This window comes from Gekko japonicus, unplaced genomic scaffold (assembly GCF_001447785.1).
Source record: "Gekko japonicus isolate JY-2015 unplaced genomic scaffold, Gekko_japonicus_V1.1 scaffold201, whole genome shotgun sequence".
Lineage (NCBI taxonomy): Eukaryota > Metazoa > Chordata > Lepidosauria > Squamata > Gekkonidae > Gekko > Gekko japonicus.
Genome location: NW_015162480.1, coordinates 115,777 through 135,789, shown reverse-complemented (window position 1 = coordinate 135,789; position 20,013 = coordinate 115,777). Strand labels below are relative to the sequence as shown.

Here is a 20,013-nt window from a genome sequence, read left to right as displayed (position 1 = left end):
TCCCCACAGCTTAGAGGGAACACTAGTGAGAACCAGGGAGGACTCTGAGGTGCTCTAGAGGGATCTGTCGAGGCTGGGCAAGTGGGTGACAATGTGGCAAATGAGGTTCAACACGGGCAAGTGCAAAGTAATGCACACTGGAGCCAAAATCCCTAACTGTAAATATACATTGATGGGGTCCAAACTGGGGGTAACCGACCAGGAGAGAGATCTTGGAGTCGTGGTAGATAACTCACTGAAAATGTCAACTCAGTGTGCGACTGCAATTTAAAAAGGCAAATGCTATGCTGGGGGCTATTAGGAAGGAGACTGAAAACAAATCAACCAGTTCTCATAATGCCCCTGGATAAATCTATGGAGCGGCCTCATTTGGAATACTGTGTCCAGTCCTGGCAACCGTACCTCAAAAAAGATAACATTGGAAAAGGTGCAGAAAAAGGGCAACTAAAATGATGAAGGGGCTGGAACACCTTCCCTATGAAGAAAGGTTAAAGAAGGGCTCTTAACTTGGAGAAACGACGATTGAGGGATGATATGACAGAGGTTTACAAATTATGCAGGGGATAAAGTAGAGAAAGAAGTACTTTTCTACCTTTCTCTCAATACAAGAATGAAAATAATGAGCAGCAGACTTAGAACAGATTAAAGGAAGTACTTCTTTACCCAAAGGGTAATTAACATGTGGAATTCACTGTTGCAAGAAGTGGTGGCGACTACAGGCATAGACAGCTTCAGGAGGGGATTGGATAAACATATGGAGCAGAGGTCCATCAGTGGCTCTTAGCCACAAGGTATAGATGGAACACTATCTGGGGCAGTGATGCTCTGTATCCTTGGTGCTTGGGGGGCAACAGTGGGAGGGCTTCTGGAGTTTTGGCCCTGCTGGTGGACTTCCTGATGGCACTTGGAGTTTGGCCATTGTGTGACACAGAGTGTTGGACTGGATGGGCCATTGGCCTGATCCAACATGGCCAGATCAGGACTCTCTGGTGGTTTGGAGATGGGATTTAGAGATTAGAGTCCGCACACTTAACCACACCACCAAAGGTTAGAGGCAATGAGAGAGAATTCTTGGGTTTGCACGCTCCTGCCTTCTCTAGGTCGGGGGCCGGGGCACTGCTGGTGGCCCCTTGCCCGAGCACCCCAAAAGCCCCGAAGCAGACAAGGAGGTTCTGCTGCCAATTTAACATCAACCATATTGGTCCTTTCCAAATTGCACAGAAAATGGAGGGGTTGGAAAGAGAGCAGGAAACTTTTATTCCACTGTTTATTTCACATCCGACCCAACAGCCTGCAGCAGTCAGTGTTGGCTGAGTTATTGCCGTGCTAGCTGGGTCACCATGTCGAAGAACTGGATGCATCTTCCCCTGAAATTCGAACCCAAAGCAACCATCGCTGCCCTTCTGCTGGGATTCACAAGGCAGCTGATTTACTGAAGGGCTCTTTTCCCCTTAAATGTTTTGGAAAATCTGTGCACAGATCTGGTGGAAAACAACCTTTGGGAAAGGCAGAGCACCTTTTGTTTGTTCAATTAAAAATATCCTGGAGTCCCTGCCAATCAATACATACAGAACTGCAATAGCTTTTCTCCCCCTAAATAGCAAGAAGGGGGAAAGGAGGAAGGATACAGAGCTTGATTTATGTTTCCACATTCAGGCAGAAGTAGAAATACGGTTACCTGCTGCATTCGAGACCAGCAACTGCCGACATCTGTAGGTCCCTAGGGTCACTCTACTTTCCAAACGACAGCCAGGGGAAAGAGCTGGGGGGATATTTCACCACACAAACGGAGCCTCTGGCTGTGTAGGCTAGTTTACTGGATGACCTCGGGCCAGTTACTCTCGCTCGGACAACTATACAGGATAGTTATTTTATGGGAGGGGTTACATATGCCACCCTGAGTTTCTTGGAGGGTGGGGTTAAAAATCGAAGAAATATGTTTCTGAGTAAGGACTTCTAAAGAATGACACGCCTTTGAGCATCAACTCTGCACGCAAGTGCCCATATGCTTACGTGCTGCATACACAGCACACAAAACAGAAGGCCTGGTAACGGCCACATACAGAGTATTTCCCCCATTTTACATCACAAGAACCCCTTGCTTTTCCTTGGAGGAGACGCAGATTTCCCCAATTCCTTGGCAGCTGGAAATTGCAGCAGTCAGGATGAGAACACCCACAGCTGCAAGAGGGCCAAAGTACAACCCCCCACTTCCAAACCCAAAAAGCCCGGGAGGCTGATCCTGTCTGTGACTGTCCTGTGTACAGAGGGAGGTGGTTGGTTAGCTCCCCTTCACTGGCAGCATTCACGAAGAGGCTGGAGGAATATTTGTCAGAGATGCTTTAGGCTGGTCCTGCATTGGGCAGGGGGTTGGACTAGATGGCCTGTATGGCCCCTTCCAACTCTGTGATTCTACGTAGTCACGGGTGTGTGTGTGAGAGAGGAGTGCACACCCTTTGAGGCCTGGACCTGCCGACTGAGGGCAACTTTCCTGCCTTTCCATCCCGCAGCAGTGCAAAATGCCCCTTTAAAACCCTGTTTCCGGGTGGGGAGGGAGAGAAGGGATCCTCAGGAACAGGATGAGTGGGTGGAGGTGAAAGTCCAGGCTGTCCCAGGAGAGGCAGGGAAATTGCACTCCATGGACAGAAATCCTTGCAATTTCGGAAATGTCTGCTTTGGATCCAACCCAACGGGAGGGAACGGGTGCGATCACCAAAGTGGTTTGTAGTCGGTTTCTGGATAATCAGAAGCTGCCGTGGCTCAATGTCAGAGCGGCTGTGCTCGGTGCGCAGGAGGTCCCAGGTTCAATCCCTGTCACCTCCCATATCAAGGGTCAGGTAGAGAAAGAAGTACTTTTCTCCCTTTCTCATAATACAAGAACTTGTGGGCACTCAATGACACTGCTGAACAGTCAGGTTAGCATGGATAAAAGGAAGTCCTTCTTCACCCAAAGAGTGATTAATACATGGGATTCACTGCCACAGGAGGTGGAGGTGGCTACAAGCATGGACAGCTTCAAGAGGGAATTGGATAAACATATGGAGCAGAGGTCCATCAGTGGCTATTAGCCACAAGCTATAGATAGGAACTCTCATTCTGGGGCAAGTGATATTCTGTATTCTTGGTGCTTGGGGGGGGGGCAACAGTGGGAGGGCTTCTAGTGTCCTGGCCCCACTGCTGGACCTCCTGATGGCACTGGTATTTCTGGCCACTGTGTGATACAGAGTGTTGGACTGGATGGGCCTTTGGCCTGATCCAACATTGGTGTCTCTTATGTTCTTATGGGTCAAGTAGCAAGCAGATGATGTGAACAACCTCCACCCAAGACCCTGGAGAGCTGCCCCTGTCAGAGCAGACCAAACGGCCTGACCCCAGACCAGCCAGCTTTGTGTGTTAAGTGATTGCAACAAACTCTGAAGCACCAAAGTGACACTTCCCTGGGGGCAGAGGGAGAGGAGAGAAAGAAAGACAGAGTCATAAAACAAGACAGGCTTTTAATGATGATATTGCATAGCGTGATAAAAGACAAAGGAGGGGATATTCCTGGGGTACCGTATTCGTTAATCAACGTAACCCAAAGACCCAACAGAACACCATTTTTCATGTAATAAGTCCTACAAGTCCTTTCAGAAACCCAGTGAACGTCGATAAAGCAATCTCTTGGTTTGTAAAGGCAGATGGGTTAATGGAATTGACACATTTGTGACAACGGCTTTTGCAAAAAAAGGCAAATATATATATCTAGAGAACCCCAAAACATTCACATTGTTAAAGTGACTTCTCTAAGGCCACAAAGGGGATGCTAAAAGCCGGGGGGGGGGGGGGGGCCCTCAAAGGCAGATTTTATTCCAGAACATGAAAAGTGATTTGAGCAGAAAATACGCAGCACCGTTACAAAAATCACGGTTCTCAGGGAATCTCGGGAGAAGATGCAGTTAAAACTTGCTTTATGCCTGCGGTGTAAACGTGCCAAAGGGGGGGGGGGGTTGAGGACAAGGTCTGGAGCGCCTCTTCTTCCCAAAACAGCCTTTACGTTTTTGCCCATCCAACCATGTCTTCTAGCAACCCATTCCCACTTGTCTTGGGGTCAACTTCGTATACCAGGATTCTTATTGAGCAGGATTGCTCCCCAGGGTCACTCCTCAGAATGAAATACGACACCCGGGGAGACTGATATACATGTTCTTGCTTGTGACGTGTGTGCGTCCTTGCCAGAGAATCCACCAATGACTCTGGACACCTATTTCTGGCTTTGTGAATGGGCTGTTAAAAGAACGGCATTTTACTCCCGAGAGGAACCCTGGCCAGCATAAATCGTAACCGTCAAAGCAGCTCCAACTTCCCAATCGATGTCGGTGAACCATTTCCGGAGCCCAGGGATTGGTATGGCATCAGACGCCTGCGTTAACTAATTCACATGCAGCAGGCACAGAAACAGGGAAGCGATTCTGGATGGATCCATAGGACGATCATTTTGATCAGCAGTCATCCCTGACAATTTGACGGCATGATACACACTACCCCGGGTGGGGTAGGGGGGATAAGCGCACTCCACCGCGCTCGGCCGGTCATTTGAGCAGGTTTAGTTGTGTGAACAGGTCACGGCTTCTAATGAAGGAAATATTTCATTTTCATTTAAGATAGCACAAGGATCTCATCTTGGAAAGCGGGCCAAGACTCCACATCGTTCTGCTCGAGAAAGGACGATTCGAGAACGCTGCTCTTGCAAGAACGGTTCCTCTTGCAACGTACACATAGCAAGCTTATTTACAAAAAATCTCAGATATGACGGGATGCTTGTTATGAACTCACTCACAAGAGTAGTTCTGCCAAGTGGCTCCCCAAAGCAGAGATCATTTTGATTTGCGTGGGACCCAGGGAGAGAGGGGAAGAACAACTGAGTTAACAGGTCCCCTTTGGTCATCTTTGTCTACAAGTATTTTAGATCTCTCCTTTAGTCAATGCCCATACACCGCAGATCTGCTCCACTTACTGGATGTTTCAGCTGCAGCACCTTTCAATCAACCCTTCCCACGGAGTCCACATGATCGCATTGCGCATCTCCCCTCCCCCCCCCAATTTTGCATTGTTCTGGGTTAACAGCAATGGTGTGACCAAAACACAAAGAAACTGAATCAACATTGTTAAAGAAACGTTATTAACGTCACTGTAATCTATGGAAACTGCAGCCCCGTCCTGACGAAACCGACTGGACTTACCTCCAGAAGGTTTCTGGTAGGACGGCGGCACGGACAAGACAATTCGTTTGGACAAGACAATATCGTTTTGCACACCACGGGGTATTATGTACAGACACTGAGACATTTCAAATATATTAGTATATCTTTGTAGATCTGTGTTCAGAGTCCTGCAAAGCAATTCCACGTTCTTTTATGATTCTCTTTTCAGCAGTACGTACGCACCCATTACAGCCAGGAGAGCATACTGTGAAGAAAACGTAGGGATAATTACTGTATACATGATAATTACTATATATGTGTTATCTTATTTCATAGGGAATCTTCAAAACGGCACACTGAGGTGGATTCGACCTTCCTCCAGCGGAAGAGCCACTTACGTTGGGGGGAAGCTCCTTAGACTGGTGGAAGCCCTTCAAACTTCAGCCAAAAGAGAACTCAGGATATAAATACTTTAATACATAAATTACAAAATCAATAAACTTTGCACAGTGGTGTCTTTAGACAGGGCTAAGATCCACACCCACAGCTTCAAAACACATATCTCCCTTATAAATAAAAGCCGAATGGTGGTGGCACTTCTCTAGAACATTCCACATGCTCCAAAATCAGTTTGCTCTCTGATCTGTCATTCAGAGGGTCTCCCTATCCACTGGCTGCTTTGCCTGAGTCCTGCCTCCAACATTCTAAACATTTTGCTGTTCCTCTCCCCCCCATAGCCAGTCAGAACGCAGAGGTTATTTGCATATGCAGCCTCATTGGCCTTTGCCTCGGAACACAGAGGTCGTTTGCATATGCGACTTGATTGGCTTTTGCCTCTAACATTCTAAACAGTTTTCTGTTCTGAGGTAAAATGTGTCGTCAGGTGAGGGCTGGAGATCCCTCATAATTACAACTGCTTTCCAGATGGCAGAGATCAGTTCCCCTGGAGAAAATGGTGGGCTCTGTATCCTTATATGCTGCTGAGGTGGCCCCCACATGACAGCCAATGTGACGTAGCAGTCAGGGCTTAAGAGCACGGGAGAGGCTGCAGGTGTGTGGGGGGTGGAAAGCTGAAGAGTGAGGGGGAAATAAAGGTAGGTTGATGATTGGCTGGGAAGGAGATAGAGTTGCCAACTCCAGGTGGGAAATTCCTGGAGGTGAGGGATGGAGCCTGGAGAGGGTGAGGTATCAGGAGGCGTGGGACCTCGGACAGGTACAAAGCCATAGACTCCACCCTCCAAACCAACTATTCCCTTCTGGGGAACCATCGTTGCCAATCTCCAGGTGAGGGCTGGAGATCACTCAAAATTACAACTGTTCTTTAGATAGCAGAGATCAGTTCCTCTGGAGAAAATGGTGGACTCAGTGTCATTATACCCTGCTGAGGTCGCCACAGCAAATTGACACTGAGTGTCCAAGGCCGGGGCATCCGCCCAGAGCCTCTTTCTAGAGGCCGTTGTATTTATTTCCACAATGGGCCTTTTTCCTAGTTTTTCATAAATTAACGTTTTAACACCTAATTAAAGAAAGTGGAGCGCTGCCCAAAATCGCTAAACGCTATAATCCAATGGGGAGCTTCAGGGAGGGGCTGTGGCTCAGTGGTAGAGCCTCTGCTTGGCATGCAGAAGGCCCCAGGTTCAATCCCCTGTATCTCCAGTTAAAAAAGGACCAGGCAGTAGGTGATGTGAAAGACCTCTGCCTAAGAGGAGAGCCACTGACTTTGATGGACCAAGGGTCTGATCCAGCAGGAGGCAGTTTCATGTGACTCTTGAAAGACTATACCGCAAAAGTTTTTGGGTCTCTGAGGTGCTACTGGACTCAAATTTAGCTGTTCTGCTGAAGACCAACATGGCTTACTCTCAGTGGCAATCGGAAAGGACACTCAGCATAGATGATATTTTTACCCAGGGCAGCCTGAGAGCCAGTTTGGTGCAGGTTTGATTTCCCACTCCTCCGCTTGCAGCTGCTGGATGACCTTAGGCAAGCCAGAGTTCTGTCAAAGCTGTTCTCTCAAGGACAGCTCTGGAAAGAGCTCTCTCGTCCCCACCTACCTCACAGGGTGACTGTTGGGGGAGGGGGAGGGAAAGGAGACTGTAAACTGCTCTGAGACTCTGAGTGAAGGACAGGGTATAAATCCAATCTCTTCTTCTTCTTCTGTAACTGCAGGAACTCCATGCAAACATTCTGGGCTTTGGACCGGAGCACATGCTATTTATACATGCTTAAGAGATCTAACAGCTATTAAAATTGAAACTTCAGAGCACCAAAGAATACACACCATCGCTGCACAATTAACCGCCCGGGGGAAATTATACCCCCCCAGGTGTTCTTCTGCAGAACCAGGGGTATTTCTATGCTGCCAATGGCAACCTGGCTCTTTATTAAGGACTCTGTTGAGCAAAAACGAAGAACAAAACCTATCCTGATAGGCGATACATGGATAGTTTCCTCTGCGGCATTCTGCCGCACATAGCTTACTACTGCATTTCTGGAAGCCTGCCCTTGTGAAACCAGAGCAGAGAAATGTCTTATTTTTTTAGAACCTACCCTCCAAGAAATGTTTCCACCTGCCAAAGAACATCGACTTTGGGGCGGTTGTGTGCCGCAGGGGATTCTGGGGCAAAGTCCGTGATGGGATAGTCTAGCCTGCCAAGTCTAGCTCTCTATGAGCCAAGACTGCATTCTAGAATAAGTCCAACATTTATCCTGTAGTTGCACTCCATAGGGGATGTCTTTATGATAGTTTGTCTCCCACCACTGACCTTCTCACAGAGGAATTCCTGATGACCTTCTAGGGACCCCAAAGTTCAAAGGGGCACAGCTAGAAGCCACAGGCTCATTGTGAACAGTAAGATACAATGCAGCTGTTAATTCTAAGTTGCAAACATTTTTGGTATGGCGACCCACAAGCAATGCTCCCTCTAAGCTGGGGAGTCTTGTGAGCCAAAATTCTACTTCGTGAGCTGCTGGCATTAAAGTTGCGAGCCAGCGATTTGGCTCCTGCATAAATTAGTTTGCTCTGGAGCCATCCTTCCTGAGCTAGGACAAAAAATGTGTGAGCCGGAGGCTAAAAAACTGTGAGCTAGCTCACACTAACTCAGCTTAGAGGGAACACTGCCCACAAGTACAAATTTACATGGTGTCGTAACCAATGTTCCCTCTAAGCTGTAGAGTCCTGTGAGCAAAAATTCTACTTTGTGAGCTACTGGCATTAAAGTTGTGAGCAGGTGATTTGGCTACTGCATAAATTAGTGTGTTCTGGAGTCCTCCTTCCTGAGCTAGGACAAAAATGTGTGAGCCGGAGGCTAAAAAACTGTGAGCTGGCTCACACTAACTCAGCTTAGAGGGAACACTGGTCGTAACCCATCCAGAGCGGACCCAAGGTCTTTTGGCACCCCAGGCAAACTATGACCTCAGCGCCCATCCGTTTTCCACAGTGGCTAACCAGACGTTTTTAGAAACCAACAACCATCGTAGAAGGAGAGAAGAGACTGGATTTACACCTCGCCCTTCACTCGAAGTCTCAGAGCAGTTTACAGTCTCTTTCCCTCCCCCTCCCCACAACAGACACCCTGTGAGGTCGGTGGGGCTGAGAGAGCTCTTGACAGAAACTGCTCTTCAGAGAACAGCTCCGACAGAACTCGTGACTGACCCAAGGTCACACCAGCAGCTGCATGTGGAGGAGTGGGGAACCAAACCCAGTTCTCCCAGATCAGAGTCCGCACTCCTAATCTTTACACCAAACTGGCCCTACAAAGGGTGCAGCTGACTCCACTATGAATCCCAAGCAAGTGGCCTTCTGACATACACAGCTTTTGCATGTGGAGGCTACATTCCAGCCTTTGACCCCCTTCTCCTTCCCCAGGATTCCCTCTAATCCCCCTCCCAAGATTCTCACTCACTTGAGTAACCACCAGGACATGTTTCACTTGAGGAACATGTGTATGCAGTGAAGAGAAAAAAAATCAACTCATGTATGATGTGGAAGATCCTGTTACCACGGTCAGATCTGGGCTTCCAAAACACAAAAGACAGCAGTGGAAAGGGCGGCGGTGGCGGTGGTGGTGGGGATAAGGGAGGGCTGGCCCATGACCCACTTTCAGAGGCTTTGCGATCCACTTTTGGGTCCTGACCCACAGGCTGGGAAACACTGGACTAAGTTACTTAACTCTCACTGAAGTAGTGTTACTGAAACAGGGAAGCAGTGCAGGTCCATTAAAACAAACGGATGTTGTCCCATTGACTCCAGGGTAGGTACACAGTACCCTAAATGTGTACAAAGTTATCTCTCCAGTCGCGAGTAAGTCTCACAGCCGGGGTGGGAGAAATCTTTTGCGCAGCCTGAGATGTGGTTTGTTAAGTGTTGGAATATGCAAGGTCTATAGTGCAAGCCTTATCGAGAAGATCTGAAGAGCACCCTACATTAGGATGGCTGAAGCACAGCAAGATTAGGGATTGCTATTGTGTCCTTGCTGTCTCCTGATTGGCTCTTCTGGAGCCTTCCTGCTCCTGCAGAGCTTCCTGAAGTTCGATGTTCCTCTTTCAGCAGTCAGGTTACACAGTTAAGGTTTTCTCTCTTCTATGTTCTAGAACAGTTTATTCTTTAATAAATCTACTTGTTTTTCTCTAAGCAGTCAGCGCTCCACTTCCTTTGCATATTTAAACTCTGCCAACATTTAGAATTCCCCAACAATTAAGCTTTCAATTTCTTTTAAGAAAAACGGACGTTTGAACCAGTCGCCTTGTCTGCAGATGCAAACTGCCAATAGGGTCGTTATTCTCAATCAAGGTTCCTCTTGCCCAGTTGAGATGCAACGAAATGGATGCAACACTTGCATAAAACAAACATTCCCTTGAATACCGGCTGACCAAGAAATTACTGGGATTTTGTGCACTGAGTGCAATCTGCCAGGGACTTCTATGGCACAAGCACCATTGACGTTATCATGGGCTGCTGTAAAGCTGTCATGACCTTGCACTTCCCATTCATTTCCATGACACGAAGGCCAATGGACTGAACTCATTCTGTACTGACTAAAATTGTCTTATCTTGGAACCTGGAGCTGCCTCCTACGAGAATTTACTGAAATTACTAATTAAATTTGCAGATGACACCAAACTGGGAGTACGAGTAAACAGCCCGGAAGACAGAGATAGAATTCAACAAGACCTGAACACACTGGAAAAGTGGGCGGATGTGAACAAGATGCCATTCGAGAAGGAGAAATGCAGAGTTTTACATCTGGGTATCAAAAATGAGAAGCACGCTTACTGGATGGGGGCACCCTTCTGGGTGGCAGGGTGTGTGAACAAGATATCGGGGTATGGATGGACTGTAAGCTAAATACGAGCAGTCAGTGTGATGCGGTGGCAAAAAAGGCTAATGCGTTCTTGGGGTGTATTGACAGAGGCATAACATCTTAAGGCCACATCTGGAGTACTGTGTGCAGTTTGGGAGGCCTCACTTCAAAAAGGATGCGGGCAGAAGGGAGTGGGTGAAGAGGAGAGCGACGAGGATGATCGGGGGCCTGGAGACCAAGCCCTATGAGGAAAGGCTGAGGGACCTGGGAGTGTTCAGTCTGGAGAAGAAGAGGCTGAAGGGGGACAGGATTGCTCTCTTGAAGTATTTGAAGGGCTGTCACTTAGAGGAGGGCAGGGAGCTGTTCCTGTTGGCAGCAGAGGAGAGGACTCGCAAGAATGGGTTTAAATTACAGGTGGAACAATACTGGCTGGATATTAGGACCTTTTTACCCCCAGCTGCGGTGGCTCAAGTGGTTAAGACACTGAACTGCAGGCTGTGGAAGGTCAGTAGTTCAGCAGTTCAAGACCCGAGTGTGCCGCGTGACGGAGTGAGCTCCCGTCTCTAGTTCCAGCTCCCGCCAACCTAGCAGTTCGAAAGCAAGAAATTGCAAGTAGATAAATAGGTACCACTTTGGTGGGAAGGTAACAGCGTTCCGTGCGCCTTGGCGTTTAGTCATGCCGGCCACATGACCACGGAAACGTCTTCGGACAGCGCTGGCTCTTTGGCTTGGAAACGGAGATGAGCATCGCAACCCTAGAGTCGGACTCAACTGGCTTTCGAGCAAGGGAACCTTTACCTTTACCCTTACCCCCAGTAAGAGTAATTCAGTAGTTCAGTCAGCTGCCTGGGGAGGTGGTGAGCTCCCCCTCCCTGGCAGTCTTTAAGCAGCGGCTGGACAAACACTCGTCGGGGATGCTTTAGGCTGATCCTGCATTGAGCAGGGGGCTGGACTAGATGGCCTGTAGGACCCTTCCAACTCTGAATCTAAATGGTAGAAGTTAACCAATGTGTTGACTCTTATCATGGACAATCTCTACTCCAATCTCTGTCTTTTCAAAGCATGGAGATAAGAGCTCATTCTGCAGTGAACCACATTTTTGTGGAACCGAATGTGGTCAGATGGCCAGCAAGGAAACAATTTTGCTGAAGCCAAGCAGGGTTGGGTGTGGTCAGGGGGCCTACATACGTCCCCTTGAATCGTCTGGAAAAATGAGATGTTGCGTGTCCAAATGAATGAAATGACATCTCTCCTTACCTTGAATTTTGGGTAGTCGTTCATGATTATGGTAACCATTCCAACGTAAGGCAAAAACCTGAATGAAAGAAGTTAAGACCATGAGCCAGCTTAAAGTAGTGCTTATACCAGAAATCCAGATCAGCACCAATGGGAAATTCCCAAGGCGCTTTTGTATGGCTCCCATTTTTATTTTTATTTTGCTAAAATACAAAGTATCATTTGGGAAAAAAAATCAGCTGTCTCATGGCTACGGAGTTTGAGAAACTGAAGGTTGAAATGGCTAAAATGAAGGAACAAAACCAATGCTAGGCAGCTACATTAGGAAGGCCAAGCAGAGAAGCCTTCACACACCCAGCTGAAAATGCAGGATTTGATTTTGAGCGAAATATACCTGTATAAGAATTATAATAATTATTAGCAGCTTCATTTATAGTCCGCCTTTCTCAATGGGACTCAAAGCGGATTACAAACAGGAGAACTATTCAAGAACAACATAATTTATACAGCGACTACATAAACCATGATGCAATCCAACTCTGAGCAAAGTACAGATGTTCAAAAAAAACATCTGGGTGCTACCACTAAAGCAAGACATTGTATGGCAACATGAGTAAGCCTAGCCAAAGTTCTTGTAGAATGGCTCTTCCAAGGAGAGCTGTGATTCTGGCAGGGGAAATCAAGTAGGAAAGCAGAAATCCTCACAAGGGTCTCTCATATCCCCCAGAAGGTTGGAACAGAACCAACGGGTTGAAATTAAATCAAAAGAGTTTTCGGCTAAACATCAGGAAGAACTTCCTGACAGAGTGGTTCCTCGGTGAAACGCGCTCCCTCAGGAGGTGGTGGGCTCTCCTTTGGAAGTTTTTAGCGTAGGCTAGATGGCCATCTGACTGCAATGCTGATTCTATGACTCAGTATGAGTTTAGGCAGATTGTGAGAGGGTGTTTCTACATCCCTACTTAAAAATTACACGTTTCGTCCTTCATCACAGAGACAGCAAAGCACAGACAGGTGTATCTCTTACCCTCGTGCTCTTCCTACCACGTCCTTCTTTTCGAGCCAGTTCTGGCCTTCTTTGTACAAACCTCTATCATCGACTTCGTTGTTATCACCCTTGGTCAGAAATTTGATGTTGCCGTTTTCTCTGCAAGCCAACAGGATGGCAAATTCATTAGCACCTCCATTGAAAGTCACACACCCAGTGTTTGCAAAACACAAATTAAAAGATTAGATACCGACATGTACAAGCTGCCCTTCTTGAGTTTTAATAAATATCGAGGCATTCACTGGATGACCTTTAATGACAGATTTTTAGAAAACCCGGTTTATTTCTTCCGTATCCTGTTGTTAATGTACTGCGGTCAAAACAGAAGATACCTGTCCTATGAAGAGGAATTATCTTGCTTCTAGACCAGGCAAAGAGGCCCTGGTACACCATTATAAAGAAGAAGCTACTTAATAACAGAATCTCAGCTGTTAAGGGACGTTATTCCAATTTAAGGAGTTCTGGATGCAGTAGAAAGCAGACCAGACAGGCCCAGAGTTTAAAACTAGACACTAATTCTTTGAGCAAGATACGGAAGTTGAGACAGGACCAGGAGCTATCAGCAAGCCCAACTGCAGCAGAAATATGCCCAAGGAACCAACAGTACTAGAGATGTAAAATTTCCGGAAATTTTGAAGCTCGAAAAAAAGCCGTTTCACCCCCAGTTTTTTTTGGGGAGGGAATGGAAATTTTCAGAAAAATGGAAAAAAATGCTACATTAAAATTTCTTTTGTCTTTTCTAGATTGAAAGTCATTCTGTTACTTTAGGAACATAAAATATGACTATGGACATTTTTACTTGGCATGAAATTATCACAACTAGCATATTAAAAATATAGTTATTACAAACAGAATACACACCCACATGCAAAAACAAAACTGAAACCTTTTTATTTTCTTCTGACAATTATATAAATAAAAGAAATGATTTGAAAAATATTTGAACCCCTTGTCTTAAAATATTTTATTCATCATGTTAAAATAAAACGTTCCATCATCAATTTTTTTTCTTTTCTTTTTTTCAATTTTTCGGAAAAAAACAAAAAAGGCTTCAGGAAAAAAACTGAAAAAAAACCCGGTTTTTTTCCGAATTTTTCCAGGTTTTTTCCGTGCCTTCACATCTCTAAACAGTACTAGGCTTTGTGTGTAAACACCACATGGGGAGGGGGCTGTGGCTCAGAGGCTTGGCATGCCTCTGCTTGGCATGCAGGAGGTCCCAGGCTCAGTCCCCGGCATCTCCAGTTAAAAGGACCAGGTAGTAGGTGATATAAAAGACCTCTGCTTGAGACCCTGGAGAGCCACTGCCAGTCTGAGTAGACGATACTGACTGTGATGGACTGATGGTTGCCCTTAGTGGAGCGAAGGCTGCTGCAGCGTGACTAATCCCCAATGGCACTGGGTGACAATGGAAGTCAAAAGAGTCTTGCGGGTCTCCTTCCTGTGCCAGTGCTGACCCAGCCCCCCGGAAGAGGGCAGCAGGCAATGGCAGAAGAAAGGTGCTATGCCACAGACTCCATCCTTGCCCTCTCAGAATACTAATGTTACCTAGCACTGGCTGGAAGAAGTCGCATGACAACGACTTCCACTGTGCGAAAGGCAACACAGGTGATGTTGATTTACTCCTTAAAGGCCCATAAAGATTGAAAAGCATCAGCAACATGGAATAAAGGGGGAAATCTAATGGTTTTGCCGCATTCTTATTTTCCTCGGTTGTGTGTTCCTGTTGCTCCGGGGGTGGTTTCCGTTTAGCATGCACTATGCTCCCTCTAGTGGTCGATTCAATATTACATCTCCTTATGTCCCGCATCACTCTGCAGATTTAAAAAGCAGGTTTTTATGTCGGACACAGAGTGGCGTAATATCAAATCAACCACTAGAGGGAGCAAAACACGTGCGGGACAGGAAAAAACTCCAAAGCACAGAACACACCAGTGAGGGAAGAGTATGCAGAAAAGCCCTAAGTTCTCCAGTTCAGAGCCCCTACCTTCCAGGTACCGTACCAACTGCTACCTTACTTCCGATTCTAACGTTCCACAGACAAAATCCAGTTCCATTTGACACAAACCATCTTATTTCTCTTAGTGCTACAATCCATAATTTTTCATACCAATCATGACTGAAGGGGGGGGGGAGGGGTTGAATGTTGATTTTAATTCTTGTCACAAGGTACTACTAATCCCAGTTTTCCGTCAAGAGCATGCCTCCAGTTCTTCTTTCAATGCAAGATACGCATTCCTTCTAAAATTCTACAGCTATGGGACCAAGCAATATTTCCCACAGTGCCAAAATGCTTAATTTGAGTGTGCACCACATTACTTTTCGTGAACCTTGATTACTCTGTGTACAATCGGGATGTCTCTGCCTTCCACTTTAAAAACGACAATTTCTCCGGCTCTGATGGGGTCGTCTCGGAAGTTTGTCAAGAATAAGAGGTCTCCCCTGTGAAAGGCAGGTTCCATGCTGCCGCTGTAATGAAACAAGGCATGAACTGGATTATATAATCTGCACGATGGGGCAGGAATCCCCCCCCCTCCCCCAGTGTACTTAAAATGCCTACAAATAAAGAACTTTGCCTGCTATCAATACAGCAGAAGAATAAATAAGTTATGAGAGACTGAAGTGGGAAGCAAGGCAGCATGTTATAGTCCAGTTTTATCGGATCCTGGAAGCTAAACAGGGTTGGTACTTGGAGGAGAGACCACCAAAAAAGGTTCTGCAGAGGAAGGCGATGGCAAAGTACCTCTAGTTCTCACTTGCCTCGAAATCCCCTTGCTGGGACTGCCATAAATCAGCTGCAGCGTGACTACATACTGCACTGAACTGACTCTGATCTCATGGGACTCTAAGTGTCCTCAAGAATGGGGAAGTGGCTAATTAAAAGCTTGACCATTACAGCCTGTCATGATCCTGGGCCTAGGGTTGCCAGCCTCCAGGTGGGGCCTGGGGATCTCCCGCTTTTACAGCTGATCTCCAGCTGACAGAGAGCAGCTCCCCTGGAGAAAATGGCTGCTTTGGAAGGTGGACTCTATGGCAATGCACCGTGCTGAGGCCCCTCAGGGCCTGTGAGGCTGCTGCAGAAAGAGGGATCCCTCATCCAAAAGGGGTGAGTCAGTCTGAGACCAGGTACATAGGGAAGGCTAGGACCGTATCATCAGACGTGTTAGGATTTTATTGTTTTACTGATTTACCGAACTTTACTGCGCTAATTTTTGCTACATGTTTTGAACTATAGTTGTTATTAAATCTCTTTAATAAAACTAGTTTGTTACTCTGCCTGGGTCCTGATGCCTCATTTGGTCACGTATAAAGGGAAACCTACGGGAAAGGTACTGCGCAAAAGGGGTAGGGGTGATTGCTCCGGGGCCCTCCCGAGGAGACCCATACCAGAGTGGTGGCAGCCAGTGTGTCCCCAGAATGGTGGCAGCCAGTGTGTCCCCAGAATGGTGGCAGCCAGTGTGAGCTAGCTTACAGTTTTTTAGCCTCCGGCTCACACCATTTTGTCTCCCCTCAGGAAGGAGGGCTCCAGAGCAAACTAATTGATGCAGTACCCAAATCACTTGCTCACAACTTTAATGCCAGCAGCTCACAACGTAGAATTTTTGCTCACAAGATTCCACATCTTAGAGGGAGCATTGGTTGGCAGCCAGTAGAGAACCTGTCTAGCCGCTGCCCGCAACACAGCCCCATATCCTATTCATGCCACCTCAATCATTGTGAGTGGGGCTGATCACTGCGAGCAAAGAAAACTATGTCAAACTGGCCACAGCCACAGAAGATCCTTCTGTCTTCTCACCCCCTGTGAGTTCTTTCTATTGCTTCTGGATAGGGAGTGGGGCAAACTTTACCAAGGGCCAGATGTGCAGAATTTCTTCACAGACGTACCTCAGGACGACGACGATGGGGCTCTCGCTTCCGGTGATAACGATGAGGCCTTTCCAGATCATGAGAGCCGAGGACACGATCATGGCAAAATTTAAGACTTGATAGTAGAGCTGGAAGAAAGTGAGAATGCTGTGGTGAGCGCAGTCAGCGGATTAAGAATAAAACGCAGGCTTCCCGCACTCAGAAGCCCAGGGGAACAATTTTCTGAAGTTAAAGGTAAAGGTTCCCTTGCTCAAAAGCCAGTCGAATCCGACTCTAGGGTTGCGGTGCTCATCTCCGTTTCAAAGCCGAAGAGCCAGCGCTGTCCGAAGACATTTCTGTGGCCATGTGGCCAGCATGACTAAACACCAAGGTGCACAGAACGCTGTTACCTTCCCACTGAAGTGGTACCTATTTTTCTACTTGCAATTTCTTGCTTTCGAACTGCTAGGTTGGCAGGAGCTGGGGCCAGAGATGGGAGCTCAGTCCGTCATGCGGCATACTCGGGTCTCGAACTGCTGAACTACCGACCTTCCACAGCCTGCAGTTCAGCGTCTTAACCACTTGAGCCACCGCAGCTCCTTTTTCTGAAGTTACATCCTGAATAATCTAAAAATATTTCTCTCCCCTCATCCCCAAAGTATCACACCGACATTTGCTCTGAGTGGGGCCATGCAGCCCGCGCAACGGAAAACGAACTACTTTGGAGAACCATTTGGGGACGTATAAGTGAGGGGGGGCACCTGGATAGGGGAACCCCCTGTAACTGCTGAGCTCAGGTACCCCCTACTTCACATGTGCAACCCTCCTGCAAGTCACTAACCCACATCTATATCTAATATAACTTCAACTGAATAAGAGGGGGGGAAAGATGCATATGGAGAGAACTAATTTTCTCCTTTAAATGGATGTTATTGTCTGGTCTGGGGAGAACCAAGCTACGCAGACTCAAATTACTCATTTTCGGCAGGAAGGACACCTGAACGGCCCCCTGAATTTGGAGGTGTAAATATTTGAGAAGCTTCCTATTCTAAAGCTTCTTTCCCCCCAGCACCGTGAATCTTCCCAGGGTGCCGTATCTTTATAATGAGGGAAGCAGCGGGACGGAGATTCACAAAGCGGGGCAATCAACGCTGGGCTGGATCGTCAAGAAGCCGGGAACGCTGGTCAGACCACCGTCGGAGAGGAACAAGGCGGCACAGCAGGCAGGAAAAGTAGGGCATTCAGCGCCACAGCCTGCAAAGGGTGACTGTGCATCGCCCCAAACTTAAGGCTGCCCCAGTTTTCATACCTTCTTACAAAAAAGAAAAGGTACACAGAGTCCTTTGGGTTTCATAACAATCCCTACGTAGTCTGGCTAGGTGCAAGACTGAAATTGTGAACCAGAGAACAGGTCAACAACGCCCGTACATGCAAGCGTCTCTTGGTATCACACGTTTGCAGTTCTTCGTGGGGCTACGGCTCAGTGGTAGAGCACCTGCTCGGCATGCAGAAGGTTCCAGGTTCAGCCCCCGGCATCTCCAGTTTAAAAGGACCAGGCAGTAGCTGATGCAAAAGATCTATCACAGGATATTGAAATTAATAAAGGAACGAGACAAGGTTGTCCCCTTTCACCACTGTTGTTTATTTTTGTACTTGAAGTTCTAAATCATGTAATCAGAAAGGACCAACAAATTTGAGGCCTTAAGTGAAGAAGAAGAAGAGGAAGAGGAGGCGGAGATTGGTTTTATACCCCGCCCTTCACTACTCAAGGGAGTCTCAGAGCGGCTTACAATCTCCTTTCCCTTCCCCTCCGCACAACAGACACCCTGTGAGGTAGGTGGGGCTGAGAGAGCTCTGACAGAAACTGCTCTTTTTCAAGGACAGCTCTTGTCAGAACTACGGCTTGCCCAAGGTCATCCAGCAGGTGCAAGTGGAGGAGTGGGGAATCAAACCTGGTTCTCCCAGATTAGAGTCTGCGCACTTAACCACTACACCAAACTGGCTCTAAGAGGAGAAAAGTATAAGCTTTTAGCATTTGCAGATGACTTAGTGTTTATTCCAGAGAATCCTGTGAATGCGTGAGCCTGTTCCAGTGATCCAGTGGGAATGGAAGATCTAAGGTGTCGTGTTTGTCCTGTGATGGGACCATGCACAAGTGGCAGACATCCCGATGTGAACTAGGCCCTTTGAGCTAACTGATGGAGCAATCCTATGCAAAGTCACTGGAGTCATTCTGCATCGGATGGCACTGTCCAATAAGTAGACTGTGGGTTTTGTCAATGGAGCCACACAGATCTCAGCATGCAGCACAGTGGTTATGGACCTGCTCCAGCCAATGTGCAGATCATTCTACATCTGCTCTGTGTGTGTGTGTGTGTGTGTGTGTGTAAAGTGCACTCAAATCGCAGCTGACTTATGGCAAACCCATAGGGCAGTGATGGCGAACCTTTTAGAGACCGAGTGCCCAAACTGCGACCCAAAACCCACTTATTCATCGCAAAGTGCCAACACAGCAATTTAACCTGAATACGGAGGTTTTACTTTAGAAAAAACAACTCATACATTAACTTAAGATAATCCAAACAAAGTAAGGAAAGCAATCCCAAATGCTTTCATTTGCTTAAAATTATTTGGCAGAGAATTCCACACTTTAATGACGGTCTGGGCCTGGCTGGGGCGATGGCACGCGTGCCCACAGAGAGGGCTCTGAGTGCCACCTCTGGCACCCGTGCCATAGGTTCGCCACCACTGCCATTGGGTTTTCAAGGCAAGAGGCGTTCAGAGGTGCTTTGCCATTGCCTGCGTCTACGTAGCAAGCCCGGACTTCCTTGGCGGTCTCCCATCCAAGTTCTAACCAGGGCCAACCCTGCTTAGCTTCTGAGATCTGAAGAGATCGGGCTAGCCTGCACCACCCAGGTCAGGGCTATGCTATACATCTGCTACGCTCTACCACAAAACAAGGGGAAAGTAAGATGGGTGATGGGAAGGCAAATTCAGGTGGGGCAGCCATGTTGGTCTGAAGCAGCAGAGCAAAGTTGGAGTCCAGCGGCACCTTTAGGACCACCAGAGTTTGAGGTATAAGCCAGGGGTGGCCAAACTGTGACTTGGGAGCCACATGCAGCTCTTTCATGCATATGGTGCGGCTCCCGGCAGGGCAGCTGGGGAAGCGAAGGGGAGGCGTGCTTTTCCTTCCTTCCTTCCTTCCCCTCTCCCCATCTATTTGCCTTCCTTCCTTCCTTCCTCCCTCCCTTCCTCTCTCCCCATCTATTTGCCTTCCTTCCTTCCTTCCTCTCTCCCCATCTATTTGCCTCCCTTCCTTCCTTCCTTCCTTCTCGCCTCTCTCCCCATCTATTTGCCTGCCTGCCTGCCTGCCTGCCTGCCTGCCTGCCTTCCTGCCTGCCTGCCTTCC

General features: G+C 47.5%; 1 protein-coding gene across 2 annotated transcripts in view; it reads right to left on the bottom strand.

Moving 5' to 3' along the window:
* Positions 1-3,810: 3,810 nt before the first annotated feature.
* SEC11C (SEC11 homolog C, signal peptidase complex subunit) overlaps positions 3,811-20,013 on the bottom strand; it is a 21,189-nt gene continuing 4,986 nt past the window's right edge. For both annotated transcript variants that reach the window (XM_015405839.1, XM_015405840.1), the window contains exons 3-7: positions 16,644-16,753; positions 15,078-15,227; positions 12,741-12,860; positions 11,738-11,795; positions 3,811-5,445 (exon numbers count right to left, since the gene is read on the bottom strand). In XM_015405839.1, the coding sequence (XP_015261325.1) occupies positions 5,392-5,445; positions 11,738-11,795; positions 12,741-12,860; positions 15,078-15,227; positions 16,644-16,753 (492 nt within the window). In that variant the 3' untranslated portion in view covers positions 3,811-5,391. The remainder of the gene's footprint in view (positions 5,446-11,737; positions 11,796-12,740; positions 12,861-15,077; positions 15,228-16,643; positions 16,754-20,013) is intronic.